The sequence below is a fragment of the Mus pahari genome, chromosome 11 (assembly GCF_900095145.1).
Source record: "Mus pahari chromosome 11, PAHARI_EIJ_v1.1, whole genome shotgun sequence".
In the NCBI taxonomy this organism is placed as follows: Eukaryota; Metazoa; Chordata; class Mammalia; order Rodentia; family Muridae; genus Mus; species Mus pahari.
Window position 1 is genome coordinate 56,125,789 of NC_034600.1, and position 24,183 is coordinate 56,149,971.

The 24,183-nt window shown below is 38.2% G+C and overlaps 1 protein-coding gene across 2 annotated transcripts; it reads right to left on the reverse strand.

Annotated features, from left to right (window-relative positions):
• Il7r (interleukin 7 receptor) lies at nt 1-23,723 on the reverse strand. Of its 2 annotated transcripts, none has more exons than XM_029544092.1 (8): nt 23,544-23,723; nt 18,816-18,954; nt 10,112-10,269; nt 6,865-7,022; nt 5,086-5,254; nt 4,139-4,232; nt 2,729-2,787; nt 1-2,176 (listed from the first exon to the last, which is right to left on the reverse strand). In XM_029544092.1, coding segments are annotated over exons 1-8 (861 nt in total). In that variant the 5' UTR covers nt 23,626-23,723; the 3' UTR covers nt 1-2,174. The 2 variants fall into 2 exon arrangements, with proteins under 2 accessions (XP_029399952.1, XP_021064434.1); XM_021208775.1 differs by having other exon boundaries at nt 2,712-2,787.
• Between the last annotated feature and the right edge of the window lie 460 nt (nt 23,724-24,183).

Sequence of the window (24,183 nt, forward strand, 5' to 3'; positions counted from 1 at the left end):
TTCCAGAAAATAGCCCATGCTTGTATTTGAAGGCAAAAGTCTGGATGAAGAGAGAGACAAAGGCTTACAGAGAATGAATTAAATGACTTGAGATTCCCTGGATCCAAACATAGTTGATTGATTAAATTCATTATCTATTTCTCATTGTATTTCACATTACTCGGACATAATACTTGACATCATATGTTTTGCATATTGTCTCTAACCAAGAGTTTTGGTTTTCCTTTATAAATACCAAGAAGAAAATTGGCAGAATCAACTAGTAATGTTACATTGCATGCAGTCCTTGAAAATATAATCAGGCATTAGCAGCAGTTGTGGTTATCTGAATATAAGACATGGATATAATACATGACCGGATAGACACACCAATTCAAACAAACAATGTCAACACTTAAACAGAATTTTAATGCTAAGGCACCCAACCACAGTGTCTTTCAGTTATTTGTTGTTTTCTTCAGGAGATTGGTCAAACACAGCCAGGATTCAAAATTGTGGCTTGCAGTCATAAATCAATATTTGAATTTGAGTAACTTACCTATCTTATTTGTGTTTCTGTGAGCATAGTTTCAGCTAGGGTACTCATTGTGGTGTGCACAGCCCCCTTTTTCTGTAGTTCAGGCAATATTCAGGGCTGTAGAACTTGGGGTAATTCATAATGGTGTCTCCATACATAGGAGGACTCCACTCACTGCTAAATGTTGAACTACTGTAGGTTGGCCATAGTTCCTCCTATGATCTCACATAGAAGCTAATGGATAATAGCAGCAGGAAGATCATGGTCTTGATAACTGACTTTGGAGCTTCTTGGCTTCTAACTCACTGCTTCTTGAGTTTGTTTTCAAACAAAACAATACAACAAAATCAAATGAGCTTGGTGCCTCTTTTCTTTCTCCCACTTCCTTTGACACATGGTCATGGTATTTCATACCCATAAGTGTACTTTGTCCTCCATGTTCATCCCCATAGCCACTTTAAGTAAAATGACCATCCATCCACATCTCTCTCAGACAGATACAGTTTATGCTTACTGTTAATTATGTCTAACTTTCTCTTTCCAAAACAACTCAGTTTTGATAATAGACTACATAACCACCCACTTAGTGGTGATGTTTGACACTCAACAATAGGACAGGTTCATGGCAAGAGAGGGTTGAAGTTGGAATGTGTGCCTCATCTGTGACTGAAAGAAAAACTTAAACATCACTTAAAATCTCTACTTTCAACTTTGGCATCTATGACAAAGAAAATAACAATTATAATGGATGAGCCTACATTGTAGTATTATCGTGAGGAAGAAATGAGAACAGTTGCATAGTGCTGGATAAATAGTCAATCCGAATGATAGACCCACCATTCACATCTTTCCTTTTCTTCCTGCATTCATCACAGCCTTCTATCTTCTTTCTTCTATCTTTCTTTCTTCACTTAACTGAGTTTTGCAATTTTAATTGGGTCATCTGGACTCTTATGACTAATCCTGCAAGGGGGAAACAGATTCTTCCTGCTTTGTGCAAACATTTCTGAGCTAGGAGATCAAAATGATTTCTTAGAATGCTGAAGATGTGTAGCAAGGTCATGTTGACTTTCTCGTCTGCGAGCTATGGGGGAGAGCAAGCATTCCAGACTTTCCATCTCAGTGATCATTTGGTTGTTGATGGAAGGGTTTTCTTATAATTCATTTGTTTTGGTAAAAACTAGACATAGTGACATATGCTTCTTCTTGATTCAGGACTGAGGAAGTGGAGATGGGCTGTCTCTGAGAAACTGGTATCAGGATTCCCAACTGGAGAGGCAATGGTTGAGGGACAGGATCATTTGTGTTTGCAGAGCTTGGCAGCAAGTCTTGATACACAGGAGGCCTATTTCCGTCACCATCTCTGTTGTCAGGGGACCTAGAGGAAAGGAGTGGAGGGGTATTGCATGAACTCAGATTTCTAGCCAGGCATCTTAAGGGGGACTCTCTTCTGAATGTTTCTGGCGGGCTGACTGAAGTCTCAGATGCCCGGTTTGCACTGTGTACAGCTGTTCTGGGTCCCTGCTTCTCCAGCTCCTCAGGCTGTGGAGGAAGATCATTTGGCAGAAAATGTTCAACCTCATCCCTGGCTTCAATGCCATTCACCTCATGAATCTGGCAGTCCAGGAAACTTTCAGGATTGAAACTCACATTCAGATTCTGCAGAGAAAGTTGGAAGCATTAGTGGCACGGCAAAGAAGTGCTACTATACATTTGATTCAGGAAACTAAAACATCTAAGAAGTTTTCTTGTAATATTTACTGCACAATGTGAAAAAATGACCTGCTTGATTTTCAATTGGCTTCTGACTGAGCTGTGATACTCCAACTTTGAAGTAAACATTGATTTTTCCCCCAACCCCCTGCCCTGTGTATCTTGGTTTTATTCCTCAGAGTCTTATAAGGACTTTGATACATAAAAGACATAAGTTGAGTTTCAGTTTCCTCTGGTCTTAATCACTCTTAGACTAAGATTTCAACATTATGGTATATTTTTTAAAGATTTATTTATTATATGTAACTACACTGTAACTGTCTTCAGACACACCAGAAGAGGGCATCAGATCTCATTACAGATGGTTGTGAGCCACCATTTGAACTCAGGACCTTTGGAAGAGCAGTCAGTGCTCTTAACCGCTGAGCCATCTCTCCAGCCCCAACATTATGGTATTTCTTTCTCTACCTCAAGCAATTACCTTTTTTGGCTTCTTACATAGTTGTTCCAGAGTTTTCTTATGATCAGGGAGACTAGGCCATACGACAGGTTTAATCCTAAAACCAGAGAACATTCATACATGAAACCAACTGGCAGAAGGAGAAGGCACACAAACAGCCCTTTCACCTTATTCGAGGGAGATTGGGAAAACATTTCTGTTACTGGACAAACACCTTATTTTCTCTGACAGTATCATGCTCTTGGTTTTAGGAGTGGTTAGAACAGAGCTTATTGCTATCGATCTATTGTGAACAAGACATTGTAATTATGTTGCAAAGTGCCCTAAAGTGAAGAGTGAGGTTTGCAGGGAGGCAGTATTGGTGTTGATATGGAGCTAAAATGAGACCTGGTCTTTTATGCTCACTGTTGGTATTGTCATCTTATTCATTGTCTTTATTGGAAGTAAAGGTTTTGCTTTAATTCCAGTGGAAATTCTAAGCTATTCAAGGAAATTATTTTATGGTAGCATTTTTAAAATTAGATCACTTTTGGTCCTAGGAATACATAGCCCTGTGCTGAAGGCATCTTCCTAGAACACTGAGTAATTCACAGGGCATGGTTCTACCACCGAGCAGAATACAAAAATCTTGTGAATTTGTGTGCAGAAAGTCATGAGATCAAGTAGACTCCACGCTAGCATGGGTAATCACCTCTATGTCCTTTAGGAGGCTGTGAAAAAAACATTTGGAAAACACTTCTTAAAGAATTCTTATATTTTTTTTGGGGGGGGGGACGTCATGGCCTAGGGAGATAATCCAGTAAATAAACTTCTTGTCATGCAGTCTTGAAGAACTGAGTTTGGATAGCAATGTATGATAACATGTATCTGTAACTGTATGATATTTGGAGTGGTGGAGGCAGACAGATACTCAGAGTTTACTGACCAATTAGTCTGACAGGGGTGGGTGAGTTTCATGTTTAGTGGAAGGACCCTGCATCAAAAGACAAGGTGGAAGATAATTGAGTAAAATAATACGTGTTGAGTTTGGCTGCCTATAGGCCAGCACATATTTGCATGTGTGCACACATGAACACAAACATATACACAGATAGACAGACAGACCTAGCACACACACACATATACACTCACATGTGTACATACACAGACACAGATACACAAGCACATGCAACATACACACACATACACATGTGTACAGACACACACACAGACTATTAATATTTGTTAAATAATGCTTGTCTTATGTCAGTTTGTACATTTTTGTCTCTTCTGAAATCACCTATGGTAAATTGACTGGGATCTAAAAATAGGATGGCATATATTTGCCTCTGTAGTATTTGAAATGTCAAGTCTGTTTTTTTTAACTTTTCTAGATCAGTAAGTGGCACCTGAGTCCTGCTTTTCTGGGGCTGCACAAATAACCCTCTTGTTTACTAAAGAAAAATCACCTTTTTTTCCATAGCACATGGGCTAAGATGACCAACAAAAGCACAGAGAACAAACTCAGAATGGTGACAGTTGGCAAAACAGGATCCCATCCTCCTGGAATAAAAGGAGAGATCACAGTTAGTATTCAGTAAGCATAAAGTGTGGGTATATATTTAGGGTAGTTTGATTTTACTTAATAACATGTCTCACTTATTGTTTCTTAGAAACAGTTCTTTGAGTGAGAGAAAGAGTTGTGCTGATCTAGGTGACAGTGGCAAGAACATCAGCTACTTGAAATGTAAAGATGACCGTTCATGATGGCCCAGAAACCTTTATCCAACCACCCTTATCCAAAGGGGGAAAGTCTCAGTAAGAGATGGAGAGATACATGTTCACAATGAAGCTGCAGCAAGTTCCAGAATGAAAGTTGGGCACTGGGACAGCATGGAAAATCTCCATTCCCCTCAAATAGAAGAAGTTTGAGGTAAGTTGCTTTGGATACTGTCCTGAAGCATGTTCTCTGGCTTCTCCGGCTATTGGTATTCCCCATAGCATCTTTATTGTTCTGGGAAAGGAGATGTAATGGATAGCCAAACTGGTCTGCGTCCTTTCTATTAGGAAAGATATTTATTACCTAGAGGGATCATAGAGAGATCAGCCATGACCCCTGACAAAGGTGGAAAGGGTAGTGTGTAAGAAATTCACACAGATTCATTAGTAGATCCCTGAGTATCTGAGACAGTGACATCAAGACAATCTTTATCCATTATCAGGCACTATGGCTCAGCTGTCACTGCTCTCCTCCCAGAAAAATGGCAAAGGTGGCAGGCAGAAGATTCGCCAAAGAAAGTAGAAGAAGGCTCCTGACCTGTGGGTTATTTACACTGATCTTCTGATCCCCCTCTCTGCTACACTTCAGAATATGAAGTGTTGTGGAAGGCTCCAGGCTTGGGAAGTCTTTGCTTACCTTGATTCTTGGGTTCTGGAGTTTCGAAGGTAGAACTTGGACTCCACTCGCTCCAGAAGCCTTTGAAGTAATCATTATGGGGAATGGATCGGACTTTGATTTCATACACTGTTTTTGGCCATAGCTTTCTCTGTGGGATTGTTGTTCTCATGTGGAATAAAGATACATGCTAGGGTGAAAAGCAAGTTTGGTTATTAGAAGTAAAAGGACATGTTGGCTTTCAGTCATGTTGGTAACCTCTGGAAGTTCTTTCATATGTCTTAAATGAAGGAGTTGAGCTTTGCAAAGGTTTAGCAGCAGAATGGGGGGGGGGAGGCTCTAAATGATGCCAGGTGAGGTCAGAGAACCCTGATTAGATGGGTTTGTAGTCTCTCACTTTGGAGGGGTTCACCCCCTCCTAGGCTCACAGCTATCTCCCCTGTTTTAGCATCTCCTTTTCCTTTCTATCTCTTTCCATGTTCCACAGGGAGACAAAGGGTAGGCAGTGAGCACTAGTCATGTCCTTCCAGAGAGATACTATTTGACACCACACATAATCATAAAGACATGATGTTTCCAAAACTGTACTGTTTCTAAGAAAAAGATATTATATTGATATTATAGACAAAATTGGTATCCTATTATTATTTATATCTATTTGACTATGTTAACTGAATTTATATATTTCTTAGTTGTGACAGATTTCTAAGTTTTGTGCTCATTTATCTGTTGGAGTGTTTGTCTCTATCTTAATGATGAACTAATGATTTTACATAGACAGACCATCTGTTAGCAGTTCTGTGGCAATTTAATACTAATTTTTTTATTTGACTTACAATTATATTTGTGTGTATTGACATAAACCAACCTCTAGTAGAGTCTAGACATTTTAATGTGCTTTTTTCTTAACAGACAGTAAGCTGATTGTCTTAGAACCATCTATTCACAACCCTTCTTTCTTCTTCTAATGTTGCTTTTCCACTGGTGGCATAGTCAGATGATTAACAGGAGAAGGTAGGATGAAGGCCATCCAGTTTGTGTGTGGCTGCGGAGTAGGTAGAAAAAGACAGCAGATGGCTTGGATGGAAATGCACATCCGTAAGTAGCACACCTCAGCACACTGCAAAGTAAGTTTGATGACCCAGCTGAAGTAAAGGGGGCATCGGGCATGTGTGAGCATCCTTTTGTTCTTGAGAAAGAGAAGCCATCTTCTCTTTATCTATTTGAAGCAGGGAGGGCTGAGAATGAGCTGGCAGACTAAGGGAATCCCAACTGCCCAGGGTCCTCTGTCTCTCTCCCAGCTCATCTCCCAAATAGATGGTAAGCCCAGTGAGATCATCTTGACCTCAGCAGACCATGAGGAAGTTGACCTAACCTCCAGAAAATGCAGAGCAGAAAAGCAATTCATTCCTTCTGCAGCTGAATGCTTAGACGTGAACGTAAAAACAAAGTGACAGAAAAACCTCCCACCCTATCTTCTGCTGACCTCCTGCTGCCCGCAAAAGTCCTAGGGAAGAATCATGGCTACTTCTTGGTTATGCTATGCAGAATCATTACTCTTCCTGATTATCCCACACACTGGAGGCTTTGTGTAGCAAGGATCAGGTTTGTCTGAGCATGCATTCTTATCTAAGTTTAAACCATAAAGATGAACTAAAGCAAATTTAATGAAGAACAGCCAAAAAAGGAATTTGGGGGTCTTGAGGGCGTAGGACCCAGGGAGTCTCTCTGAGTGAAGACTAAGCTCTGAAAACAGAACACGATGATACTTAATGTATGAACGTGATTGATTTACGTTACCGTCCAGTTACTTTCACCCCTTGCTGGGCGGTAGGCCATGTCATGCTTCACTTGTTTTAAATATTTCTTTTTCAAGTGAGGTGCACTAAATGTCACCAAAAAGTCATTTGCTTCTTTTCGATAAATGACTTTCAGGTCAGAAGGAGCCTCAGCTTTAACTGTCAAAAAAGACAAAAAAAGAAAAAGAAAAAAGAAAAAGAAAAGAAAGAAAAAGAAATGAAATCTGTGTATGGGGCTTAAAAGGACATAGGTACATTTAAAAATTATCATTTCCCCCTTTCGTGGCCTCCCTTCAAATCCTCCTACATACCCTCCTTGCCCTCTTTCATCAAATTCATAACACCCTTTTCATTAATTGCTGATAACTACATGTTTTAAAGTCCTTCTGCTCTGAAAACCATACCCCCAGAGCTTTCTATTTTTGGAGCTGATCATTCACAAAGCCAGATCTTTCTCCTTGATTCGTATCTAGACACCACTGCAAGACCCTTCCTGTGGTTGGTGTAGCCTTCTGAGTGTTGTGAGTAGATAGAAGGGTACCAGTTCCAGTCTTGGCCCCAAATCCTCCCATGTATAATTCTTATCTTGGTATCTTTCTATACTGAAGTTCTATGGGAAAGAAAATTGGGTCACCATGTGGAGGAAGTCCTAAATAGTCATAAAATAAGTATCCTCACTTATATACATCAGAATACCAGAGAAGGTGTTACTAATGGGCTCCAAAGTAAAGAATTGCAAGGATCTATCTGGGACCTCTGGACCTCACTTCAGATACAAATAAGTGTAGAGTCTTCATCGTGGCCCTGGCTAACAAATTCCCGAGTGTCCTCCTCTGTCAATTTTAGTTAAATAAACCAATTTGTTTCATAGGCCTCTGCCTGTCTCACAGAGTTGCATTTAGAAACAATTTGTCATGCAAGATACATTACTGGAAGGGGAAAACTATCACGTCATTCAGCCAAAACCCAGAGAAAAGTATTTATTCTCAAGGAAAACATCTGTATCAGACTGTAATGTCCAGCTTTGGCCCAAGACAGTTTTATCAATGTTTCTGAAACAAATCAGGAAGGCAGGAAAGTAGGCCTCCAGCCTTAGAGGTTAGGGATCCCTGAAGAAACAGAAGTGGGAGAGAAAGTTTCAGGTGACTAGAATTCTGGTTCTAGGTATTAATCAGGAACATTTAGTTTAAATTTAGTGGAAATGATAGCTTATTGAATGAAATGTCTCCTGAAGAACTAGGAGGAAATAATCTTATAAGTATTTTTATTATTTTAATCCTACTAGTTAGGAGTGCAGGTACTTTCTAGGACCCCTGAGAGACCCACACCACTCCTTTCACAGGGATCTGTGCTCACCTCACTGCCCCTCACATAAGAGGGTAGGCTTGAGGTCTGCAGTGGAAGATGCTACATGGCCTTCCATGAGAACTAGGTATTTTGGAGCAGGGACTACGGATGGGGCAGATCTCTCCAGATCCTGTGAGTGGGCTCTATGTGCTACTGAAGTTTGTGTGCTTAGATGGTTTAATGCAAGGAAGAGATGCAGTGTTTTCTTAGAGGATCAAGAATTGGTACCCTCTCTGCTCACTCTCCAAGAAAACAAACCTCTGCAGTATGAACGACGAACCTATACATATGGTGCCTTTGTGTAGTGTACACATTCAGCACTGATCCATAAAAAAACCCTTAATGTCCAAATGAGTAAACACCACCGTTTTTTATGCTCAAAACCCAGAGATCTTATCCATTGGAATCCTTGTCTCATCTGCCATTCATGTCAGCCTAGCTCATGCTGGTATTGTGTGGCCAACATGTAAAGCCATCTGTTGAATATTTCATTTCTGTGACCTCTGCTCTTTCCCTAAGATATTGTTTAGACATGGGACTTCCATTTTTATTCTTTACCATCATCATTAAACAAATGAAGTAACTTTCTCACTGTATCTCATATCTAGTGAGAATAGCTCTGTTGTCTTCTCTTTTAGAGTAGTGACAGAGACATTGATAAGGGAGGGAGTTCATAGCCTTTAAGACCAGCAAACTTCCATTTATGTGATTATTTTGATTGCTTTTTTGTATAAACTTCACTTGTAAATTACCAAAGGCAGAAAAAATACAAACAGTTAACATGCCATTGCATTAATTCAAATTACAATTTAACCTAAAATATAACTGCTTTTACTACTTATGTTTAACAGAATATAATTATGTGTATTCTAGGTCAAATCAGTTATGCTGTTTCACTCCTCACTTTATCTCATTGGAAATATAATTATATTATAGTTCATAATGGCTATGCTATGGTATTTACTTTTAAAAAGTTAAACAGCAATCAAATGGTATTTTAAAGATATGATTTCAATGTAAGTGAGTAGATTTGGGGTGACGCCTTCCATAATCAGTAGGCATTATCTGATCAGTAAAAAACCTTTAGTTCGCAGAAATTCCTATCAGAAACAGGTCTGATTCAAGAATGCAATACATTCTTGCCTTAAGAACTTGGACTCAATTCTTCAACATTCATACTTAACCTGCATTTATACCCTCTAGCTTATCCTAAAGGTTTTAAACACACCACTGTCTCAATGATATGAACTAGTTCTTAAAAGTAATCTGCCTCTCATTTGTCTGTCTATCTATTTATCTATCTATCTATCTATCTATCTATCTATCTATCTATCTATCTATCTATTTATCTATCTATCACTGTATCATCTTATCTATCTATCCATCATCCATTGATTTATCTATCTATATATCATCTACTTATCATTTACTTATATATCCATCTATTTATCTCCCGCCCATAAGTTCTCTTTTACTTGTAGAACTTTGAAAAACATTGTATATTTACAAGTGTATTTTTAAATGATTTGTTAATTGAGCTATACACATTAGGGATATGATCTGAATACAGAGAAAAGACCTCAAGACCTTCAGAAGAAGTGAATGACAAAAAGAAAGCACATGTGTATTGGAGGTAGATGGCCTGCTTCAGCCATGTTCCTCATACTGATGTCAGACACTCTTTCATGGCTGAGTTGGAATATTCTCAGCATATTTTCTCACAGTAGGAATTCATGATTCAAGTGTCAGATTTTCATTTCTTAAAAATGAGCAAGCAATGTTGCTCTTGTTTATTACAGAGTGTTTTCATGACTTGCATATTTTCATCCTTCTGAATGCAAAGACATGTTTCTATAGCCATCCAAACCATGGAAACCACACCATCACATACAACTTCTTACCTATTGTGTTTATAGCCATACTTTTGCAAGCTAAATTCTTTTGTCCAAGCTTCACACATATATCGCTGCTACCAATCAGTAAGAATTCTGTTGTCTTTATAAAATATATATCTTGCTGCTTGTTAAGAGTTAGGCATTTCACACGTAAAAGAGCCCCACTGCAGAAACAAAAAGTTATGTCTTCATTGAGGTAGGATTTTCTGTATGCAAAGTAACATTGTACCTTTAGTTGTATGAATTCAATTTTAGTGTCTACAGGTACATAAGTTGGCAAGTTAATGGCGAGGAGAAAAAGCGAGTGAACTAAAATAACATAGTTTTCTGTTCTATTATGCCCCAGTACAGGGGAATGCCAGGGCCAAGAAGTGGGAGTGAGTGGGTAAGGGAGCAGGGCGGGGGGTGTATAGGGGACTTTTGGGATAGCATTTGAAATGTAATTGAAGAAAATATCTAATAAAAAAGGAAAAAAAAACAATTATTATATGCAAATGAGTTTGAAGTGGTGAAATCATGCTTGTGGAAATTAAAAGCAAGATCCATGTAGTTTTAGAATTGAAGAAAATACTTTGTTTAGGTAAAAATGTAATCAGCATCTCTTGGGGACAAATGAAAAATATTATAACTGTAAGAAATGTTGATACTATTCCTTCAATTAGGATTAAAGGAAATGCTAAATTGGTTGAAGAGGTTTATATATACAACTACATATATTTAATAAATAAACCAAATAACTCTATGTTTTCATAGAGCCTTTATGTTTTGTTTTCCTGTTTGAGATAGAAATCTTTCTATGTACCCCCAAATTCATTACGCAGACCAGACTGTCCCTGAACTCACAGAGATCCAGCATAGTGCTGAAGGCATGTATTACCATGCCCAGGGTCAAAGGGACTTCAGCTAATGAAACTTAACAAGGGAGGCCAAGAAAAGGAAGCAAAGTTCTGTGTGGTGGATCATGAGTATAACCTTAACATCAGAGAGTCTAAAGTATAAGGATTGCTGTGGGTTTGAGTCCAGCATAGTTTACATAGAACTTCTATGATGCTATGGGTATAAAATTATAAGTTAACAATACTTGAAATGTCAGAGGAGACACAATTGTATATTGCATAGATATTAAAACTGTAAGAAATACATCAATTTGTGAGAGTGAATGTAAATTTTTTGAAGTGAAAACATTCTTAAAACTTAACCCCATACAAACTGTATGTCACATTGATATTAACATCTTCCCTCACAATTAATTCTAGATCCTTGAGGACTTCAGGATGCTGAGTTCTACGAAATGGTTAAGAAAGATACAGTACCAGTATCACCAAATTTCTTCCCCAAATAGAGGTGATCTATGTTATTCTGTGAAGCCAGTTTAAAATTGGTACCCAAACCTACCAAAATACTGGAAAGAAAATCATCCCTCGATACTGTATACATAGGACTGGGGATATGACTCACTTGTAGAATACTTACCTAGTTTCCTCAAAGCCCTACATAAATCTGGTATGGCAGAATATACCTGTAATCACAATGATCAAAACATGGAGGGAGGAACACGAGAAGTTTGAGGTCATCCTCATCCACGTAGTGAGTCTGAGCCAGCATAGGACATATAAAACAGTATCTTAAAAAATGTGTATATAAGCATGATCTGGTCTGACCTAACCCTGGAGAAACTTGAGTCCCCAGGAAGTGGGGAAGTCTGGGTGTGGGGGTGGGGAGGAATGGGATGAGGAATTGTCAGAGGGTGGACCAGGAGGGGGATAATGACTAGACTATTAAAAAGAGATTAAAGAGTAATAATTTAAAAAATGTATTATTATGGTCTTCAAAATAATCATACTGTATTGTATCAGGTGTGGCGAGTACCAGCAAAACAAAGCTGGTTCAACATTCAATCATCTATTGGCATAATTTACATTAACAGAATAAAACACTAGAAAGTGACTCATCTTTCCTGGAAGCAGATTTTTTGATCGAATCACATATTATTTCATGATGAAAGTTCCCCCAACCAACATGAAACAGAATTGTTCAAATGCAATTATAAAAATTTAATCTAAATCATAATGGTAAAGATCAGGACAAGGGAGACCGTTCTCTTTGTACACTCATACACAGCAGCACACTGAAGTTCTCATCAATTCAGAAGAGAAGAGAAGAGAAGCAAATGAAAGTATATGCAGAGTTGAAAAGTAGAAAGCACATTTATTTGCAGATAAAGCCCTATCTGTTTACACGGACATTTATAAAGACTCCCAACATAATTATAGAAAATAATTGAATTCATCAAAGCTAACAGAAAACCGCTAGCTATATTTCTATGTATAGCATCACAAAATTAGAAAATGAAGTTTAAGAATGATAGTGCCTTTGTGAAAGTAGTAGAAGAATAAAAAAGCTTAGACTGAAATTTATAAAGGATATTCAAGGCCTTTGTACTGGAAATTACAAAACATTTCAGAGAGGTATTTGAAGAAATTTACATAAATGGGAGCTCTGTTCATGTGCTAGCAAATTTGCTATTGATAAATTAGAACTTTTCCCCTAACAGCTTTATATACTACTTATAAAAATTTTCTCAATATTTTGAAAATATAGAAAAATGAAAATATCACTGAAAAAATAAAAGAATAGACACAGGTGACTCTGAATACCATAGTATATTGATATTATCCTTAATCCTACACAATTTTATACATATCTTAAATCTAAAGTTTAAGCTATAAAAATAGGAAAATAATGTAAAAGATAATATTTTCAACTTTCAGAGTAACCAGGTCTCGAGCACATACCAAAAGAGGCACATTCATGCAGATCACCAAAGAAATCACCTAACCTTCTCAGTTCCCAAGACTTATCACACATATGCTCATACATTCACACACATGTGCACACACACACACAACACACACATGCACACACGGGAATGGGCATCAGAGACAGAGAGACAGATACATACACAATTACTGTCTTTTCCTCTCAGACACACAAACACACACAGATAGACACACAAATGTACACAGACACTCTCTCACACACTCACATGTATCTGGTTAGTTGGAAGAATTCATTTTGTATAAGCAACTTGAAAAGAGGCATTCTGCCAAGATGTCTACTTCTAATTGATCCCATCTTTTCCTCTCTTCAGGATGACTTAGCTGGGCTTGAAGAAAAAAGCATGCAGGCAACAAGTTCACCAGGACACAATTCAAAAGGAGGGAAATTAATCTTAAAACTTGTGAAAGGAGAAAAAAACTAGTACTTTTTCTTTTATCCTGTATCATTTATTTTTATAGCGAGAATGCAGGACTTCATTATTTCTTTAGTTTTCCCCCATTACTCACTTAACTTTGCCTACTTTCTTCTTTGCTGACAGTTCACTGCAGGGTTTAGAGGTGGAAGATGGAATTGCAAGTAGCAAAATACGTCCATCTCGAATGGTTTTCGAGAAATGTGTATGACATGCAAATATCAGTCAAGTTCTACGTATAGGATATTTCTTTTTCTTTTTTATAACTTTCCAAGTTGTGACTGTTTATTAACTAACCAGATAACAAAATTTTCTTTCATACTGATCAGTTGCCTTTTGAGTGTGTGGCAGTTAACCTGATTCCTAAGGAAGACCCAGAATTCTCCCTTCTACCACATCTTAGTTTTTCTAGCTGGTAGTGGTTCTCATCAATGTAATAACATTATTATTCTTTCATACTTGATTTCATCCGCTTGGTCATGTGCCTAGGAGCTGTATTCTAGAGGATGCTTTTTTTCTTATACCTCATCTTTATAACTACTTAGTGGCAAGTCACTGAATGAATGTGGTACACATTTTTAATCCTTATTAGGTAGCTCTTGTCCTATCTTTGTACAGGAAGACAATGGTATCCTCATAGCTTGGCAAAGCTAGACGTAGGTCAAAATGAGATGTAATTATTAAAACTAGAGATAAGGGAAGAAATTGTAAGTTTTTGACATATATAATTTAATTTTTTATATTTATTAAATTTATTTATTCACCTTCCATCCCAATATCAGCCTCCCTCTCCTCCTTGTAACCCCTCATGCCAATCCTCCCTCCATTCTTCCCTCCCCTCTCCTTCCCTTCCCACTGACAGGAGAGAGAGAGAGTTGTTCAAAAGCCCACACCCTCAGAATCTCTGTGTGTAGACTGAATGCAATGTCCTCCCTGAAATCTATCACTCAGAAAATAGTAAAAATTGAAAAGCAAGGAAGTAACCACATGCAAGGGGACAGATGTGAGATGAGTGAAAAGCTCAGAAGTCTGGCACCAACAGCTGTTTAACAGAAATACTACCAGGATTTGCTGAGTTAGAACAGAAGTGACAGAGAGCATTGGGGGAAATACCAACTTCTGAGCAATGCAGAGAAAACAGAGGCTAGTGGGCTTTATGCCAATACTTAAATTTAAAACATCTTTTAAGTAAATAAGTATACTATTCAGTTATATGTCACGTTGGCACACTAGAGTAAAGCAAGCTGATGACAATGGCCAACTTTTGTTTGTGTTACTGACTTTACTTATACAACAGGAAGAAACTCATTATCACCACCAGTGGGGGTATGTAGTTCAGTTATAAAGATTTATTGTATTGGCTGACTTAGAGATGGTTTGAATCTCTACTATCCAACACAACAGCCCCTCTGCTGTATGTATTTGTAAAACATTTGAAGTATGGCTAGTCCAAACTACAATATGGTCTAAATGTATATGTACTGTACACTTTGAACATGTTCTATAAAAAAAGCATAAAGTATCTGAGTATGCTATTTATATTGAGTACATACTGAAATAATAAGTTTTGAGTGTATCAAATTAAATAACACATGTAATTAACTTCACTTTTATTTTATTTTTTGAAAAAAAGAAGAAGAGACTTGCCAAATAACTCAGTGGATAAGACTCTGGATTAATCTACAGAACTCCTATAATGGAAAGAGAGAGTTGGTGGCACCTGTATTCTGCACACACACACACACACACACACACACACACACACACACACAGAGGCATGTGTGTATCAATACATGCACACATGCATATATACATGCATATGCATAAACACAAACACCAAATTTATTAAAAATATAATTTAAAAATATTTAAAATGACCAATGTGCCCATAGATTTATGGATTGCATTATATTTATACTGACGAGAGATGTTCTAGAATATGTGCAGCAAGGGGAAGATCACAGTTATTCCTCAAGTAATATATACATAGTTGATTCTGATCTTGTATGCCATTCTTTGGGACACTGGCCCTAAGTCACATTCTTAAATCTGGTTCTGAAAGTAAAGAGTGATGGCTAAAGATCATTTAATCTAAATTTTAATTCCATTTTTCTTTCCTTCCCCAGTCTTGTGCAATTTAGTATGAGAGATGCATTTGTCTTATCTATATAAACAGATGCTCAGACTGAAGGGAAAAATAGAAGAAAAGCAAAATATAGCAAAATCAATCAATCAATCAAACAAACAAACAAACAAACAAAACAAAACATCAAAAATGGCCCTGAAAGATAGAATATGGCTTAAAAAACACTGAACAACTTAGAGAGATAGTATAGCTTACTGTCTAGAGAACTGAATACTTAACAATACTTGATAGATATCACTGCTAAGGGCTATAACATCAGCTGGCCTGTAAAGGTGACAGTCATGGAGAAAAGTAGTGAGATATTTAAAGTTGTATGTGGTGTGTGGGAGTAATATCAAGGCACAGAAAACATGGCGTATGATTGCTTTTGTGGAAACTGATAGAAATTGAATGAGCTACCCCCAAAAGACATATCTGACTTTTGAATGATGATAAATAATATTTTTATGTGAATTGCACTGAGAGATTGTCTAATTGGTGATAGCAAAAGTAGCAGATAGCTGCCCTTGCTTTTTCCTCTATATTTATGTTATGTGAAAATGTTCCTACTTAAGGAGTCAAGTACCACTTTCAGATGCCTACCCCATGCCAGTCAAGCGCCAGATGTAATCCAGTGTAAGGCAGTTGCTGTGATGCTGATGTGAACATCTCCCTGGTCACAGGGCTAGTTAGCTTTACTATTGGGATTCCATTCCAGGTGTCTCTTTCAGAGTTTCTGCTCATTTGTTCAATGCACCTGAAAACTGACTAGAATTTCAGTGAAGAAAAGGTAGGACTCTCCCCTAGATTATTGTGGGTTATTCTAGTGTGTAATATGCTGGACTTTTCCACCCTCTTCACCATTTCCCCACTAATTTCTACAGGATCGGAGCCCACAATGAGTATTCATATCTTCATAATATTTTTTATCTGTTACTGTGAACTAGTCCATTGGTATACTAGTAATTCACACCTGTGATCTTTGTTGACCTGAACCCTCCCCGAAGATCAGTTAACTGAAAAACAAACAAACAAACAAACAAAAAACCAGTCCATTTCTTGTTCAAAGATTGGTGTCCAGATCTAGGACAGATGTTAAATTTATCATGTTTTGAGAGAAGGGTCCTAGCATCTACCAGTGATCACCTATGTAAACAAATTCTCAAATCCCAACTTCTACTTCATATTTATATTAAGAGAAAAAAAAAGTTCTACAAAAGCTAGTACCCTTTAGAAGAAGAAACACAAATTCAGAACTCTTTAGTTACCATCTTCTCAACCTAGAAGTTTCATAAATGTCCCACTGAAAGTATGGATGCCTCACGGAAATGTTAGTGATCCAGAAATCCTTTTGAGCTATTTGATGTTAACCTTTTTCCCCACATTGTATACCTTAAGGTGTGTGCGCGCACACGTGTGCCCCCCCCCACACCTATTAAAGCAGGCTTTCTAAACAAATATCTGTCCAACTGGAAAACATAGCATGAGGATGCTCTGGAGAGACTAGTATATGTCAGAGAAACTGAAAAACACTAAAGGGAAGTTTGTTACAGTGGGCAAGGACATGATTGAATATGTGAACGAAAGTGGACATAAAGGTCATCTGTGGCTGGGTCAAGTGAAATAACAGTGTTCACCACAGCTCACTAAGAACCGGGTGGGAAAACCTCGAGTCAAATCTCTGTGTGAAAGGGTATTTTTTTTTCCATAAGAACTGAGAACATTGTTTAGATGAGTTAACTGATTTATCACGTTGTAGGAATGATTCTTGACATCTGTTTTTTGTTTTGGTTTGAGTGTGGGGAGTGTTTGTATGTCCATTGCATGTGTGTGTGTGTGTGTGTGTGTGTGTGTGTGTTTATGCATGTGTGTGCGTGCGCGTGCATACGTGTATGCATACATATGCCTGTGGGTGTTCATGTGTGCACACACATTTGGAGGGCAGTAGCCAATGTCTCGGGTCTTTCTCTATCATTCTTCATGCTATGCTTCTGAAACAGTGTCTCTCAATGAACCTGGAACTCATTGACTGGACTAGCTTGACTAGCCAGTAAAGCTCACACATCCACCTCTCTGCGTAACCCCCATCTGTAGCACAGCTCAGGGGTGGAATTACAGACACCACACTCGGCTTTTACATAGATTCTAGGCATCTCAGCTCAGGTCCCCCAGCTTGCATAGCAAGAAATTTACTGACTGAGGCATATCTCTAGATATTAGATATTTGTGCTTTTGTTCTCCATAGAAAATGTGCTACAAACAAACAATAACAAAGACAGACTGAGATTATCCTGTGAAATTCAACTCCAAGATGTTGTCCCTCCAGTGACTTCAGGAAACCCTTGTGCATAGCTTCAGGAGACTGCTAGAGATTCAGGCGGGTGACAATCTGCGGCTTATCTGGGTTGTAGGTGGCAAAGGATTTCCTTAGCGCTCATGGAACTTAAGAAGTCCTCTTACTACTGCAGACCTCGGCATACTTTCCTTATATGGAAACGTACCAAAAAAAATGAGGTCATCTGATATGAATTTGGAAATAGCCACAAGCCAGAATTTCATATTAGAGTATTTTTTTTCTTCAAGTCACCAGAGATAATAACCCTTGGCAACAAGCAAGAGCTGGTGGAGGAGGGAGAAGATACAACTCCCCGAGTTCTTTATCAACCTTCAGACCTAAAGCTTTCTTTGCACTTTGATTTCCTCCCGGGCCATATGAAAACGAGAATCAACTTGGTCCTTTGGATTACTGGAAATCATCCATTGACTAGATAGTCTGGAATTCAACTGTTTCAACAGGGTGGGTGATTTTTAGACATACATTCATAGAATTATCTTTTCTCCATTACTAATTAAATATTGGATGTTGATTTGAGCTCTTTACATATATTTAATTGTTTAATAACCATAACCTTTCTGTGAGATCTAGTCATTCAATTTTTTTTAAATGAAGAAACTAAAGAATTCATGTTACATAACTTGCTGCAAGTCAAAAAGTTATTAAGCATTAGTATTGGGACTGGAAGGCAAGTATTTACGCTGCATAATGGAATTTGAAAATAGAGCACTGCCTTAAGAGAGTGTTGGAGGGATGTAGAATCTCCAAGATCAAAACCACCATTTGTATATGCCCCTGAGAACTAACAAATGAAGTGAGAGTGGCCTCACTTTAATTTCTGGCAAGGGACAAAGTATTTCAGAAAGTTTTGGGAACCTAGGAAATTTTAGCGTTTGATACTTAAGACAGACGCTCCTTCCTTTATAGGTCCCAGAAGGAACACACAGAGAGAGACAGGAGATGGATTCCTAAGCACCATGGAAACTATCTTCCTCACCATATTTGAAATTCCAGATTAGTTGTGTTGATGTCTGAGTCATTAAAAGCACAAGTCAATAAATGTTGACTTCCATCCACTTCCAACTGGCTGTAGCACCAGAAGGAGTGATCGTCCGGTTCTGCGTCTTCTAGGTCTCCTGAGAAGAACAAAATACAGCTGTTAAGGAGAAAGGGCAAATGAATGTATCAGTTGAAAATCAGATACCCTTTAATAAAATGTCACCTGTGTGACAGACAAGAAGGAGAGAATATATATCTATATATTTATATATCTATATATCTACATATAGTTTATCTAAAGGAAGATATTCTAAGGACAGAGAAAAAGTTTCAATGTGCTCTCTCTGTCTTTCTGTCTCTGTCTCTGTCTCTCTGTCTCTCCCTCTCTCCCTCCCTCTCTGTCTCTCCCTCTCTCCCTCCCTCTCTGTCTCTCCCTCTCTCCCTCCTTCTCTGTCTCTGTCTCTCTCTCTCTGTCTCTCTCTGTCTCTCTCTGTCTCTCTCTGTCTCTCTCTCTCTGTCTCTCTCTGTCTCTGTCTCTGTCTCTGTCTCTGTCTCTGTCTCTGTCTCTGTCTCTCTCTCTCTCTCTCTCTCTCTCTCTCACACACACACACACACACACACAAACACACATACCTGAAACACATATGCCAAACCCAATGTGCACGTACAGATTACAAAGTGTTCTAACAACAAAAAAAATCATAATAGTGGAGGAATAAGTTCCAGGTATATCTAAACGGTTCTACATTGGACAAGTATGTTGGAAAATTATAAGGAGCATAGACAAACCCATTTCCTTGTTTATATCAGAGCTCATTTGCAACACTTAAAACTGTATTTTATTTAGAAAGTATTTGAGATTATATTTTCCACTTCAGCCAAACGATTGTATATGTTCAGGGAATGCAATGCCTTGCATATATAAAAGGTGCTAAATGTTAATGAACAAATCCCCAATGAGACTTTAAAAATGTTGAAATTATCTTTTTTACACTGAAGAGTTGACATATTTCAGATAAGGGATCTTATATTACATTTGTATGGCACCTAATCCAACGCTGGCTTTCTCTGTTGGTCTTCATTTGTTCTCTTCCAAGTTTCTTTTCAAATGAAAGATGACTGTAATGATTTTGGTTCTAAGTGCACATTTTTATGGGATTGCTTATTGTATCCTAAAAGGACATCGCAACTTAACAATAATATTGATGACTCCATTCTGTGGCAGCAGAGAGCATCTTATGTGACCTACTGAGGCAACTATAAATCAGTAAACTCCAAGGATGAAAAGTTTTAGCCTACATGATTAGATTGTTTCAGCTACTGTATTCTACATATATCAGTAATATTCTAGAAGCAAGTGGCAAACAGATTTTTTTTTATGTGTAGCCATTTTTGGTAACTGCAATATGTCAAAGATGTTATTTGACTTCCTAAGCTGATTTGTAGAGCCCATGATTAAATAGGTATTTGTGTGTGTATATGTACATAAAATATATACATATGTATACATAAAGTGTGCACATATACATGTATACAATATTTATTTATATAACACACACACACACACACACACACACATATATATATATATATATATATATATATATATATATATATATATATGTAAGAAAAATCTTCCAGGAAGTGCATTTCAATAAGGACAAGGAAAACCTAGAGTTATCAAAGGTTTATATCATGATGGTGGAGTGCGGACAGCCTCTGATAGCTTCCAGGTGTTTAATCTCACCCAAAATAGTGACTTTATACTTTTCTGATTCTCATATGGAAACAGGATGTACTAACCATGGCCTCAGATGGGTGGCTTAGCAGCTATATGCAGTTTCAATTGCATCCTCTTTAATTAATAAACCCCAAAGGTCTGTGTTAATAAAGGTTAATAAGATGGGTTAACAAAAGGCCAACCAGGTAAGTGATGGTACTAAAGAACAGATCTCAGAGTCACCTAGATACAGACTGGGGTCGCTGTTCCCAGCTATGGGAATTTAACTTCCTAGGCATTCCCATAGCCTAGCATTTCACAGTCAGAACATCAGCAAGTTTCTTGATGTATGGTAGACGTTGTTGCCTGCCCTTACATGGAAGCTCTCAGCTCTCCTATTGTCTTGTGCTTTGTTTGCCTATAACCAACTCTGTAACAGATATGACTTACTGTTTGGTTTTAGGTATCCTGTGGGTCATCTTTACTACCTAACCTTTCCATCTATGAAAGGAGACAGAAAGAGCACACTTTAAGCAGATGACAGGCGCCAGCTGAAGAGTGGACCTCCACACACTCCAACCACCCTGTCTGACAAAGTATGTCTCAAGCTACCTCACACAATATGCAAATAGCTGATCATGCCATGTTTTCCGCAATCAAAGCAGTTGTCTCTGAGTGAGCCGTCCACTGACCCTTTAATAGGTGTTGCTACTGGGGCACAATTTCTCTGTCACCCAAAACAGGGGAAAGTCACATGCCATTGTGGGAGAATATTCTACCTATTGTGAGTTGAAGAATTCTTCCCTGAGAGTGACACAGGCAGAGGATGTGCATACTGATCTTCACTGTTCTAACTTTGTAGCCGGGCTCTCTTATTGCATGCACAAATACCCAAAGCCCATAGTCATAGGCACACACACACACACACACACACACACACACACACATTATAGAAGCCATTGGATAGATCTGCACAGAGGTTTCATTTAGATTACAGTAAGTTCTCAGAGAGTGTGAGAGCTCTCTCACAAGTCTTGGAGAGTCAGCATGAAAGATAAAATGTGAGTTATAATTTTGCAAATATACACGCACAGCATTTGGAGTTCTTTTGAAAAAAATTGTAGTATATCAATGGAAGCTTTTATTCTTACTGTGGTTTTGACATTGTGTGGAACAATGGTCACAGTGTTCAATAGGAAGTAGCTAAGCATTAAATAAAAATTCCAGGTATAGAAATTTAAAACATTTGGAATACATATTATAAGTAAGGCAGTGTCATTTAGAAAACTTCTCTCAGTGATTACTTGATGAAGAGTTTGAATTGTCTGGGCTTTTGTGGTTTCCTTTGCTTGATTTGACTATCCTAGTTAGAAAACTAACTTTATCTTTATACAAACAAGAGTAGAGTGCTTCCAGCACAAAGTGGGAAGTATCATGTCATGCCTATGTGATGCATATGGGTGACTATGCTCATCAATCTGAAAAAATTTCAAAATTTAAAAAGGTGAAGTGAAAATCCAGTTTAACAGCAAGAATTTTTACTTTTTTTTTTTTTTTTAAGAACTAGCATGGCCAATAGGGAAGAATAGGGGTAAAGGATTGCACCAAACAGCAGCAAGGTTCTCGTGCTTCCTGCCATCTGTTTGCACACATTGAACATGAGATAATGACTCTCCCTCACCAAGTGACTCATGCTCCGTCATGCTGAAGAGTGTGATTCCTCTGATGATTCTCTTCATAAGAACATGCAAGGGTTTTCCATCCTTGCTGATTACAAAGTAAAGTCACACACATATCCAAGCTTAGGATGCATGACTGAAGGCATTTGACTAAAGAGCTAAACTACAGAGCTGGGCTGATGTGTACTGATGCTGTCCATAAAGAAAATACATATGTAATTTGAGAGAAGCTTTTGCAATGTAGCTTCGACTGGCCTGAACCTCATGATTTTCCAGTCTCAGCCCTCTTAAACTTCAGGATTACAGGGATGTGCTACTGCACCCAGTTTAGGAATACACATATAGGCCAGCCATGGTGGTGCTTGCCTTTAATCCTAGCACTCAGGAGCCAGAGACAGGATACACACAGACACACAGACACACAGACACACACACACACACACACACACACACACACACACACGCACACATACACATACACACACACATACACACACACACACACATCCCCCTTTTAATGGTGTGCGTGTGTGTGTGTGTGTGTGTGTGTGTGTGTGTGTGTGAGTGTATGAAAACAGTTTAATTAATTTGTAGAAACAAATTGGAGATTCACATTCCATGTAGCTCTTGTGTCTACCAGAGACGTTTGAGCACAGTCCTGTAAATAGAATGCATATTTTTAAGGAGTCAAGATCTAAGTATTTTATGGATTCTAAAGAGAATTATGATGACCATATGATGGATTCTCTGAATATAAAAGCAACCCTGTGCATTTCAAAGAAGCCACTTTCTCCAGCATGCTACTGAATTATTCATCAGCTATCTAACATGAATCTGCCCAAACTAAAGTATTTTGAAGAAATACATTATAGAGTAACTTCTAAGTTCTAGACATCAGAAATACAGTTCTGGTGAAACCTTTTTGTTTCTAGTCATTAATTTATCATGGATGTCTAGGGTTTTAGATCTCCATAAACAGTCAAAACAACAATGGCTTAATTTTCAGTCTGATACAATTTTGGAAGAGATCATCCAACAAGCTCCAACATAGAATTGATATGAGGTTTCTTTTTTGAGAGTACCAGCGTCCATCCACATTTATGAGCCAGACTTTGAATGACACTCAGTGCTTCTTGACAGTTCTTGAGAGTTACAAGCCATTTGCAGTACTGTCATCATTCCCTCTGTCCTGGTGATTAATACTCCCAAAACAACCTAACTTGTGTTAAATTCTTGCTGTGTAACCTGATCATATATGCTGAAGGTAATCTGAAATCCTTAAAAAAAAAAGTTAGAAAAAAAAAAAAAGGAGTTAGAAATGACTCACCATCCTGGGCATTGCCACTTTCTCCAGAAACAGCTTGAATTAAGCAGAAAACCATAGCGAAAGCTCTACCCAGAGCTATCATTCTGAGAGAGAGAGAGAGAGAAGAGAGAGAAGCACACTTGTGTGCGCCAAGTGAATGAGAGAGGGGGAGACCAAACACAGCTCTGTGCCTACTTAACCACAGACAGGGAACTATGAACATCACAGAAGAAGGCAAGTGCCAGAAACAGGAAGTCTGAGAAAAGGATTGCTGCTGTAAGCAGAGGTGGAGAAAGCAGAGAGGTAAGTGTGTGACTTTTTTTTTTTTTTTTTTTTTTTTTTTTGCCTGCATCTTAGAATTCCTTGCAGCCGCTCCTGAACTTAACTGCTTACTTTTGAACAAAGTCGTCGACTTCAGGTGATCTCAGGGTCCCATGTAACAGGATCACAAAGCCCAAATCCAAACTTACCATGTTCCTCATTGTTTGGGCAGGCTCTTGTTTCAGGATAATGATGCTAGGATAGAGTTGTCCCCCTTAGGGCTGAACCCTCAATGGTCACGCCCAGTTCTCTGCTCTCTGAGAGAGAAGTGAGAAAGGAGCTTCTCTCATGAGAGGCAAGGCTGCACTATTCTATGGGTATAAGGACACATGTCTGGAAG